General features: G+C 42.3%; 1 protein-coding gene across 1 annotated transcript in view; it reads right to left on the bottom strand.

Annotated features, from left to right (window-relative positions):
- The window catches only part of LOC143030164 (polycystin-1-like protein 2), a 138,037-nt gene that overhangs the window by 53,071 nt on the left and 72,285 nt on the right, over nucleotides 1–12,681 (bottom strand). The window contains exon 8 of the mRNA XM_076193326.1: nucleotides 8,307–8,416. Within this exon, the coding sequence (XP_076049441.1) occupies nucleotides 8,307–8,416 (110 nt within the window). The remainder of the gene's footprint in view (nucleotides 1–8,306; nucleotides 8,417–12,681) is intronic.

The raw sequence follows: 12,681 nt of genomic DNA, 5'->3' as shown, positions 1-12,681 counted from the left end.
ATTTGATAAGGTACCACACAGAAAATTGCTATATAAACTGGAAACAATAGGAGGCATACATGGAAAACTATTGAATTGGATGGAGGACTTCCTACATGGAAGAAAAATGAGAGTAGTGCTCAGGGACAAATATTCAAAATGGGAAGAAATGAGTAGTGGCATACCACAGGGGTCAGTACTAGTTCCGATAATGTTTGGTATATATGTAAATGACATGGTTGAAGGTACTGAAAGTTACATGAACTGCTTTGCGGATAATGCAAAGTTATTAAAGAGAATAAACTCTGAAATAGACTGACTTATTACAGAGTGATCTGAACAAAGTCTTAGAGTGGAGCGAGAGATGGCCGGTAGAATTCAACATAAAGAAGTGAGGTAAAATTGAATTTGGGAAAAGCAAGGATAGAATATCAGGACAGTATAAAATTGACAGAAAAGAAATAAAGAGTAAATTTGGAAAGGGACCTAGGAGTAATCATCACCAAAGACATGTCGCCACATAAATATATAAATAAAATAGTCGGAGACACATACAATTTGTTGAGATCAATAAAGGTGGCCTTTAAATACCTAGATAAGGAAATGATTAAGAAAATATTACAAACACTGATAAGGCCAAAACTGGAATATGCAGCACTAATATGGTCACCCAGTACAAAAAAGAATATAAGGAAATTAGAAAGAATTCAAAGAGCAATGACAAGATGGCCCAAACACTTTCAAACCTGACATACGAACAAAGACTGGCTGAACTGGAATTGCCAACTCTAGAAGAAGAGAATGAGGGGGTCTACTAACCATCTACAGAATTATGAAAGGAAAAGAATGCCTTGATAAAGAAAACTTATTAAAGTGGGACAAGAGGACATGTAATGAAACTCATACATACATACATACATATACCAAGGCTTTTTCCCCCTTCCAAGGGAGGTAGCCAAAAAGGGAAAGGCATAAAAACACTCCCACCCATTTCATCCCTAAATACACTCCACACCCCTCCCACCCTCCCTCTCATCTGAGCACCTCCTGGATGTAATGAAACTCAAAAAGAACAGCTGCAGAAGAGACCTGAAAAAGAACAGCTTCCTACACCGAGTGATAGATATCTGGAACAAATTAGATGAAAAAATAGTGTGTGCAAACACAGTATATGAATTTAAGAACAAACTTGATCTTGCGAGATACAAAAACGGATCACCACCAGCTCCCCTTCCCATATAATACAACTAGGTAAATACACATACACACATAAATTAGGTGGAGAGACTTTTAACTTATTAAAATCAATGAAAGTAGCCTTCAACTACATGGATGAAGAAATGGTAAAGAAAATAGTGGTTCCACTGATAAGAACTAAATTGGAGTAAGCTGCGACACTATGGGCACCTAGCACACACACACACAAAAACGGAAATTAGAAACAAAATCAAAGAGCAGCAACAAAAATGGCACCTACACTCAAATTTGACATATGAACAACGATTGGATAAATTACATCTATCAACATTGGAACAGAGAAGAGAAAAAGGTGATTTGTTGACCATTTACAGAATTATGAAAGGGATGGAAGTTCTTGATAGAGGTATAGGACAGAAGAGAAACAAGAGGACACGAGAAGAAGCTAAAGGACAGTTACAGAAGAGATTTGAAAAATGATAGCTTCACACACAGAGTGATTGATGTCTGGAACAAACTAAACTGGGAAACAGTGAGTGGCAAGACTATACAAGATTTTAAGAATAAACTGAATGCGGAGAGATACAGAAATGGGTCACTTCGAGCATAGCTCGTCCCGTAAAATACAAGTAGGTAAATAAATACATACTCCTCTCTTATGTTCCATGTGTATATTGGCTGCATGTTATTGTGGCAAAGTAGCATGCATTTGATACTTTAGGGTCTGTATGGGGCGCCCCTACGGACCAGAGCCACACATCATTTTCATTTTCTCTGTGATTGAGGAAAATTCTGTTCATAGAGAAATGATGACACTTTTATACTATGACTGTCCCTCCGTTATCCTGTCCCCCAACCTCTTGTTACTGTCCTGTACAATTTCTCTGAATATTCATTTCCTTTTTCCCCTACCTACCCTGTGGTGGGGGTGAAAGAATACTGCCACCAAATATTTCCACTTGGATCATAAGAGGCGAGAAAAAAGGGACGGGGATTGGGACCAGGCTTCCTTCTCCCTGTAGCCCCACAAGGGACATTCCTAAAAGTCTTTTAATATGCGTGGATATGGTACAGATGAGAGTAAAAGGGAAGAGATAGGTGGTATGTTTGTGAGAAGAAAGATGGATGTGTTAGCTTTGAGTGAAACTAAGTTGAGAGGAAAGGGCAAGTGTAAGCTTGGGAGTGTAATTGGGAGGTTATCAGGAGTGGAGAGAGGGCGAGGGAGAGAAGGGGTGGCTATACTAGTAAGTGAAGAGATAGGTAAATGTGTAGTGGAGTGGAAGGAGGTTTCCTCAAGGATAATGTGGATGAAGGTGAAACTGGGAAAGGAGATGTGGGTTTTTGTAAGTGCATATGGGCCTGGTAGTGAGAAGAGTGTAGAAGAAAGGGAGGCTTTTTGGGTAGATTTAAATGAGTGCATAGAGGGATTAGGGAGAAACATCAATGTAGTAGTACTGGGAGACCTTAATGCTAGGGTAGGAAATGAACCAATTGACGGAGTGGTTGGGAAATGTGGAGTTCCAGGAAAGAATCGTAGTGGAGAGTTGATGGTGGAGATGTGTCTAGAGAGTTGATGATAGCAAATACAGTGTTTCAGAAGAAAGTCAAGCATAAGTACACATGGGTGAGGGTGGTGGATGGAAGGGTGGTAGAGCATTAATGGACTATGTAGTGGTAGATAGGAGTATAATAGGAAGAGTTAAGGATGTACATGTTCTATGGGGAGAGAGTGGGGGAATATCAGATCATTTTTTGGTGGAAGGTAAGTTGAGAGTGGAGGATAGATGGAGAAAGAGGAAAAGGACAAAAGGTAGGGAGGTGCTTAGAGTGAACTCTTTAAATGAAAAGGAAAAGGAGGAGTACAAGAAGAAGCTGAAGGAGGAGTGGGAGGGAGTGAAGGATAGAGTAGAGCTAGGAGTGGAGAAGGAATGGGGATGGTTCAAGGAGGGAGTCACAAAGTGTGGAACAAGAAGGACAGTAGGAAATAAAAGGAAGGGTAGTGAATGGTGGGATGATGAAACAAAGAAGGTTGTAGAAGAGAAGAAGCAAGCTTTCACAGATTGGTTACAAAATAGGACGAGGGAGTCATATGAGAGGTACAAAGAAAAGAAAAGAGAAGTAAAGCACAAGGTAAAGGCGGCAAAGAGGAGAGCAGATGTGAAATGGGGTAAGAGTATGACAAAAAAAATTGAAAGTAATAAAAAGATGTTTTGGAAAGAAATTAAGAGAGGAAGAGGAGGCGAATCAAGTAGAGAAGAAAAGGTAAAAGGTGCAGATGGAGAGATGATAATGGAGGAGAAGGCAGTAAGGGGAAGATGGGCAGAATATTTTAGGGAGTTGCTTAATGTGAAGGAGGATAGGGAGGGAAAGATAGTTGCAGTGGGAAGTGCTAAGAAAATGACTGTGATGAGTGAGGATAATGGAGGAGAAATAAGGAAGGATGAAGTGAAGGCAGTTGTTAAGATGATGAAAGCAGGTAAGGCACCTGGTCTGAATGGATGCCATGCAAAATGTCTAAAAGAAGGAGGTACAGTGAAGGTGGACTGGCTAGTGAGGTTATTTAATGTTTGCTGGAGAGAGGGTAGAGTGCCAGAGGACTGGAGGAGTGCCTGTATAGTTCCACTTTACAAGGGAAAAGGGGACAAGTGTGAATGTAATATTTTCAGAGGGATTAGCTTGTTAAGTGTAGTTGGGAAGGCTTATGGGAGAATCTTGATTGAGAGGATTAGGAGAGGAACAGAGGGAGTAATTGGTGAGGAACAGTGTGGATTTAGGACAGGTAGGGGTTAGTTGGATCAGATTTTTGTGATAAGACATATGTGAGAAAGGTAAGGATGTTTTTTTGGCCTTTATGGATCTGGAAAAGGCTTATGACAGGGTAGACAGGAAGGCACTGTGGGAGGTTTTGCAGATATACTGGATAGAAGGAAAGATTCTTGGAGCTATCAAGAGTTTTTACGAGAGTAGTAGAGCATATGTCAGGATTAGAAATGGAGAGAGTGAGTGGTTCGAGGTAAAGGTGGGACTTCGTCAAGGATGCGTTATGTCTCCCTGGCTGTTCAACTTATACATGGATGGGGTGGTGCGAGAGGTAAATGCAAGGGTGGTGGGTCAGGGATTGGAGATGGTTAAAGAAAATGGAGAAAAGTGGGAGGTGAGCCAGCTGTTGTTTGCAGACGGCACTGCGCTTGTGGTAGGATCAGAGGAGGGATTGAGGAAGCTGAAGAGAGTGTGAAAGAAGAAAGCTAAAGATAAATGTGGGTAAAAGTAAGGTGATGAGATGTACAAGGGGTGAAAGTAGCAGCAGACTGGAAGTGAGCATTAAGGGAGAGCGACTGGAGGAAGTGGAAAGTTTTAGATACTTGAGTGCAAATGTGGCAGGAAAGGGTGGAGTGAAGGTGGAGGTAGAATGTAGATTGAGAGAAGCAAGTAAATGCCTTGGTGGACTAAAAAGTGTAATAAGGAATAGACATTTGGGAATGGATGCTAAGAGGAGACTGTATGAAGGAGTGATTGTGCCAACAGCAATGTATGGGGTAGAAACATGAAACATGGAGCATATGAGAGGAAGAGAGGAGTTTGAATGTGTTTGAGATGGGGTGTCTGAAAAGTATGATAGGGGTTACTAGGCTAGATAGAGTGAGAAATGAGGTGAGGAGGAGAACAGGGGTGGAAAGGGAGCTGGGAGATGGGGTGGATAAAAGTATTAGGATGGTTTGAACACATGGAAAGAATGAAGAATAGTAAAAGAGGTATGGAAGGCAGATGTGGAGGGAGTGAACATGAGGGGACGTCCTAGGATAAGATGGATGGATTGGGTGTAGGGGGCTTTGGGGAAGAGGGGAATGTCTGTTGAGGAAGGACGGGAGAGGACAGAAGACAGGGGTGAATGGAGAATGGTTGTATATGGATGATGTTGTTATGCATGAGGTGGAATGGGTGAAGGGATAGGGGGGTGAGGTAGTATGTGTGAGCAAAATTTGACGCAGCCTGAAGGGATTTCTCCCCGTCTTCTCCTTTTCTGCATGGGGGGATGGAGAGGGGGGGGGGGTTGCCAATTTAATGAAGCAGCCTTGCTGTGGATGTGCTGTGCTTTGCGATACTGCCTCGGACCCTGGGCAGTGGACAGGGTGTAGGGATGACCTGTCATCCAGGAGGTACTAAGATAAGAGGGAGGGTGGAGGGGAGTGGAGTGTATTTAGGGATGGAATGGGTGGGAATGATTTTATGCCTTTTTCTTTTTTGCTACCTCCCTTGTAGGGGGAAAAACCCTTGGTATTTGTATGTATGTATATATATATGTATATCTATATATATATCTATATCTATATACAGTGGCCACGAAAAGTTTGGGCGCAAAATTATAGGCGCCCCAACTTTCAGCTAAACTCAAAACATGCGAAAAATACAACTTTCTGCCCAAACTTTTCGCTATTTTTCAATGCTAGCATTTGTACCCGTATTTAGCCGAGACAATATGCACTACTTGGAAACTCTGTTTAGGCGCACTCGATGTCACGTGGAGTCAGTTTCTAAACATCTCTCACGGGGAGTAGTCTTTTTTTTTGCGGTGGTCTCTGTTTTTGTGCCTTGATATCTCCGTAGTGGGAAGTGGTAAAGAGCTGGAAAGAGACACAGTTGTTACAATCATAACCCTCTATAAGGAGGGTTATAAATGTAAAGATATTGCTACTCGTGTGGGAATTGGAGTGTGTCAAGTGCAAAAGTGGACCAAGAAATTTTGAGACAGAGGAAGTGACATCATTCCTACTCCAAAGCATTGCTCTGGTCGGCCTAGGAAGATATCAAATCGTACTTCTACAGTTATTAGGAGGCAGTTAGATAAAGATCCAACGTTCACAGCTCGAAAACTGAAAGAAAATAACCCTGCACTGCTGCATGATGTGTCTGTAAGATGTATTTCTGATCATTTAGCCAAAGATTTACAATACCGTAGTTGCTGTGCTAAAGTTCTTCCCCTCCTAAGTGCAAAAAACATACGTGATCGCATAGCATTTTGCAAGAAATATAAGGACTGGTCCTTAGAAGACTGGGAACGAGTATTGTGGAGTGATGAGTCAACGTTTGTGGTGTCGTCGGGCTGCAGGTCGAAGCGTGTGAGGCGCCCCAGGGGGTCTGACCCTAATGACCCTCACTATACAGCTAAAGTGGTGAAACATGCTGCAAGTGTTATGGTGTGGGGATGCTTTGCATTTGGTGGAGTTGGCAATTTAGTGTTTCTTGCACAAAATGAGTGTGTAAATCAGCACACTTATTTCGAGTTATTGTGTGATAACCTGCCTGAAAGTTTTGAAAAGTGCAATGCTAGTTGGTTTATGCAGGACGGAGCTCCTGCTCACACAGCTCGGTCTGTTACCCAATGGTTAGAAGACTGTGGTGTTGATTACTTCAAAAAATGGCCTGGAAATTCTCCAGACCTAAATCCCATTGAGCACGTATGGCATATAATTAAAAAACAGCTTCAAGATCGTGACGTCTCCACTGTAGCTAAGCTAAAAACAGAAATACAGGATATTTGGGATAATATTATTCCTCAACACGTACAAAACCTGGCAAGATGCATCCCGGCACGTTTGGAGAAGGTCATAAAGCTTAAAGGAAAATCGCTTGGTAAATAAGGTATGTAATAAGCCATTTATAGGTCTTTAAATGATTATTTAAATGTCACAAGTGTTTACATTTGTGTCTCGTTAATTACGCGCCCAAACTTTTCGCGGCCACTGTATATATATCTATATACATATATATATATATATATATACATATATATATTGGCTCATCAGATTTGATTTAAAAATGCATTTTTAAGTTTTTGTCTTATTATTCATAATACTTCAGGCTGTGAGGTTATACTAGTCCGGCATTGTGAGTCAATACAGTCAGAAAATATACTGCCTGTCTTCTGGACCTAGGCAGGATTATAGTTGTGAAGGGGTCACAATCTTGAAAATGAATAATAATAGATTACATTTATCCGAAAACAAAAATTATTTCCTACTAAAGTTAATCCAAAAGTATGATATTAATTCCGTACTAATTAACTTACTATATGAATACTCCAAGCCTGATTTGTTGATTACTATTGTAGCTATTGTGTGTACTGTAGGGTAAAGATGCTGTTGGGGAAAAAGATTAGCACATGGATCTTAACCCTAGTATGATAATTGGAGATAAGAGACACGATCCCAAGAGCGCTGCTCCTTTACTGTATACTACAATTGAGTAAATACAATTAGATGAGTACATGCCTCTGCACCGCCACTCCCTATGTTAGCATTAATCCAATGAGGAGCGTTGATGCATTCACAGTGACCTCAGTATTTATTCTACCACCAGACACCTTTATTCAGATCAGGGAAGCCATCATAAAAAAATCTAAGCCTATAGCAAGTCTGTTCGGATGAACAATGCAGCTGTGTAGGTGATTTGAAAACCTTTGTTGCGAAGAAAGGGATGTTTTATTTCGGATAATGCCAGATTATTTCACTCTGCTGCGATAAATTTGCACTCCTCTTCCTTCTTCTCGGCTTCATCCTTCCCATGTCTTCCTCCCTTCCTGCCTCCCACCCCCACATCTCGAAAGGGTAAAGACCATTTCAATTAACCAACTTGTTAAGAAGTGTTGTTGTAACTAAATTTTTCTATTATGGGTAATTTAGCAATTCCATTGAATTGGAGAAGCCACCACTCCTCGAAACATTCAACCTTTCATTGTGGCATTGTCAAGAGCTGCAGTGTCAAGGTAAATCAAAGCAGATAAACCTTTTCACTGTGCTCCCAAAAGAGGTTTCCTTCGATGGAATAAAATCGCAGGGCGGCATCCAGAACAGATTTACAAATTGTCATTAACTTTATTGGAACAGGATAATGACGATGTCATTAAATCCCTTGCCACGATGCCATCATTATAGGAGAATGGATAAGAGGAATACATGGAGGAAAAGGAAAGGAAGGAGGAAGAGGAGAAGAAAAAAAAAAAAAAAAAAAGGAGGGTGAAGAAAACACGAGGAAAAGAGTGACAGAGGGAGAGGGAGGGAGATAGAGAGAGGGGAAAAGGGAGAGGTAAGGAAGGAAGGAGGATGTGATGAATGGGAGAGTGGGAAACCTACCTGGGTACTGCCATGACAAACGAGTCGATCCCGTTGCGATGGAAGGCTGTTCGCTTGTTGTCAGCCAAGTTGCGCACCACTGTTTCTTCCCGGTCGCCACTCAGGATGAACTGTGGAAGAAGGAAGACGAGATCTGTCATGTGTCCCGACACAGAGCACGCATTATGGTACAGTACAGTTTATTGATCGAGCCGCATTTTCATACCTTATCTCAAATTTACGTTCGTACTGGTGTAGCATAATAATATGTAACATCCGAACTTCATACTTAATTCTGCACTTGGATCTATTTGCAAACCTAACTGAGATTACAATAAACTAAGGCCAACTGCACATATAATTTATAATATTGAACTCTGTATTTTAATCATGTAAATATATAAACATTTACAGAAAAAATCCCTGATCAACAAAGAAAATTTCAAATGTTACAACGTATTATTATGTTACTTTTAAGTCCCAAACGATGCTCTTGTGGGGGAGAGGGGGAGGGGAAGAAGGGGACCTTAATATAATGCTGTCTCAAGTAAGCATCGTCGTACAGCAAAACACTGAAAGCTATGTTGGATTGTATATTTATTGTGGAGACAGTATCCACAATAAATATACAATCCAATATGACTTCCAGTATTTTGCTGTACAATGATGCTTACTTGATACATCATTATATTGAAGTCCCCCACCACACACATACTGCAAGCTCCAGGCCATCTAAGTGGTCAACACGGCTCCTAAAGGAGAACCTGGAAAACTAGCGGTGTATTTAAACTCTTCCCCTACCATTTGTATTTTTCCTTTAGACATAAGTGATATTTGTAATAAACATTTTATTTTGAGACTATTTTCTGCTTGTATATTCGTTTTAATTTTTGTTATTTACTAGATTTGTACCAAATTTATACTTATTGTTACAGAAATTTTGTTAATCCTGATGATGTCTCTTTAAAGACAAAAGCTTGAAATATCAAATGGAGAACTATGGAGATTTTACATACATACATATACCAAAGGTTTTTTCCCCCCTTACATGGGGGGTAGCCAAAAAGAAAAAGGCATAGAAACCACTCCCACCCATTCCATTTCCTATATATTCCACTACCCTCCACCCTCCTCCTTCCCTCTTATCTTGGCACCTCCTGGATGACAGGTCATCCCTGCATCCTGTCCACTGCCCTGGGTCAGAAGCAGTGTCACAAGACACAGTACATCCACAGCAAGGCCGCTTCATAAATTAGGCGACCCCCCCCTCTCCGTCCCCTTATGCAGAAAAGGAGAAGACGGGGAGAAATCCCTTCGGGCAGCATCAAATTTTTTCTCATATATACTTCCTCACCCCCCATCCCCCACCCACTCCCCCTCATGCATCACAGCATCATCCATACACAATCCTTCTCCATTCACCCCTATCTTCTGTCCTCTCCTGTCCTTCCTTCACTGACATTCCTCTTTTGTAATGCCCCTTTCATCCATCCATCTCATCCTAGGACACTCCCTCATATTCACTCCTTCCACACTTCTTTTACTAATCTTTCTTCACTCATTCTTTCCATGTGTCCAAACCATCCTAATACTCTTTCATCAACCTTATCTCCCAGCTCCCTTTCCACCCCTGTTCTCCTCCTCACCTCTTCATTTCTCACTTTATCCAGCCTAGTAACCATCATACTTCTCAGACATTTCATCTCAAATACATTCCTGTCTTCCTCTCTTATGTCCCATATTTCTGCCCAGATGTCTATTTCTCATTACACTTTTTAATCTACCAAGGCATTTACTCACTTCTCTCATTCTACATTCTACCTCCACCCCCACTCCTCCCTTTCCTGCCACACTTTCACCCAAGAATCTAAAACCATCCAATTCCTCCAGTCTTTCACCCTTTATGCTCACTTCCAGCCTGCTGTCACTCTCTCCCCTTGTACATCTCATCACATTACATTTGCCCAGCTTCCTTCTTTCACACACCTTCTCAAACTCTGTCGCCAACTTCCTCAATCCCTTCTCTGATCATACTACAAGCGCAGTGTCATCAGCAAACAACAGCTGGCTCACCTCCCACTTTTCTCCATTTTCTTTAACCATCTCCAACCCCTGACCCACTACCCTTGCATTCACCTCTCACACCACCCCATCCATGTAAAGATTGAACAGCCAGGGTGACATAACATATCACGGACGAAGTCCCACCTTTACCTCAAACCATTCACTCTCCATTTCTAATCCTAACACAAGCTCTTTTACTCTCATAAAAACTCTTGACTGCTCTTAACAGCTTTCCTCCTATCCCATATATCTGCAGTACCTCCCACAATGCCTTCCTGTCTACCCTGTCATAAGCCTTTTCCAGATCCATAAAAGCCCCCAAAAATATCCTTTCCTTTTCCTATAGCTTTCTCACATATCTGTCTTACCACAAAAATCTGATCTACACATCCCCTACCTGTCCTAAAACCACACCGTTTCTCACCAATTACTCCCTCTGTTCCTCTCCTAATCCTCTCAATCAAGACCCTCCCATAAGCCTTCCCAACTACACTCAACAAGCTGATCCCTCTGAAACTACTATACTCACACTTGTCCCCCTTTCCCTTGTAAAGCGGAACTATACACACACTCCTCCAGTCCTCTGGCACTCTACCCTCTCTTAAACAAACATTGAATAACCTCACCAGCCAGTCCACCATAACTGTACCTCCTTTCTTCAGACATTCAGCATGGCATCCATCCAACCCAGGTGCCTTACCTGCTCTCATCATCTTAACAGCTGCTTTCACTTCATCCTTCCCTATTTTTCCTTCATTTTCCTCACCCATCACTCTCATTTTCTTAGTGGTTCCCACTGCAACTACCTTTCCCTCCCTATCCTCCTTCACATTTAGCATACATATACCAAGGTTTTTTTCCCCCTTACCAGGGGGGTAGCCAAAAAGGACAAGGCACAAAAACATTCCCACCCATTTCATCCCCGAAAACACTCCACACCCCTCCCATCTTAGCACCTCCTAGATGACGGGTCATCCCTGCACCCTGTCCACTGCCCTGGGTCAGAAGCAGTGTCGCAGGACACAGCACATCCACAGCAAGGCCGCTTCATTAAATCTGCGACCCCCCCTCTCCGTCCCCCAATATAAAGGAGAGGACGAGGAGAAATCCCTTCGGGCTGCGTCAAAAATTTTTGCTAACACATACTACCTCACCCCCATTCCCCCGTCCAATCCACCTCATGCATCACAACATTTTCCATATACAACCATTCTCCATTCACCCCTGTCTTCTGTCCTCTCCCATCCTTCCTCAACCGACATTCCCCTCTTCCCCAAAGCCCCCTTCACCCCATCCATCCATCTCATCCTAGGACGTCCCCTCATGTTCACTCCCTCCACATCTGCCTTCCATACCTCCTTTACTAGTCTTTCTTCACTCATTCTTTCCATGTGTCCAAACCATCCTAATACTCTTTCATCCACCCTATCTCCCAGCTCCCTTTCCACCCCTGTTCTCCTCCTCACTTCCTCATTTCTCACTCTATCTAGCCTAGTAACCCCCATCATACTTCTCAGACACTTCATCTCAAACACATTCAAGTTCCTTCTCTCTTCCTCTCTCATGTTCCATGTTTCTGCTCCATACAGTGCTGTTGGCACAATCACTCCTTCATACAGTCTCCTCTTAGCATCCAGTCCCAGATTCCTATTCCTCATTACACTTTTTAAACCACCAAGGCATTTACTCGCTTCTCTCAATCTACATTCTACCTCCACCTTCACTCCACCCTTTCCTGCCACATTTGCACCCAAATATCTAAAACTATCCACTTCCTCCAGTTGCTCTCCCTTAATGCTCACTTCCAGATTACTGCCACTTTCACCTTTTGTACATCTCATCACCTTACTTTTACCCACATTTATCTTCAGCTTTCTTCTATCACACACTCTCCCAAACTCTGTCACCAGCTTCCTCAATCCCTCCTCTGATCCTGCCACAAGTGCAGTGTCATCCGCAAACAACAGCTGGCTCACCTCCCACTTTTCTCCATTTTCCTTAACCATCTCCAATCCCTGACCCACTACCCTTGCATTCACCTCTCGCACCACCCCATCCATGTATAAGTTGAACAGCCAGGGTGACATGACGCATCCCTGACGAAGTCCCACCTTTACCTCAAACCACTCACTTTCTCCATTTCTAATCCTGACAAAAGCTCTACTACTCTCATAAAAACTCTTGACAGCTCCCAGAAGCTTTCCTCCTATCCCGTATATCCGCATAACCTCCCACAGTGCCTTTCTGTCTACCCTGTCGTAAGCCTTTTCCAGATCCATAAAGGCCCAGAAAACATCCTTCCCCTTACCTATAGCTTTCTCACATATCTGTC

Source organism: Oratosquilla oratoria, chromosome 12 (genome assembly GCF_046742065.1).
Source record: "Oratosquilla oratoria isolate Oo_2021 chromosome 12, ASM4674206v1, whole genome shotgun sequence".
In the NCBI taxonomy this organism is placed as follows: Eukaryota; Metazoa; Arthropoda; class Malacostraca; order Stomatopoda; family Squillidae; genus Oratosquilla; species Oratosquilla oratoria.
The sequence above is the reverse complement of the archived record's forward strand: the minus strand, read 5'-3'. Positions and strand labels throughout refer to the sequence as shown.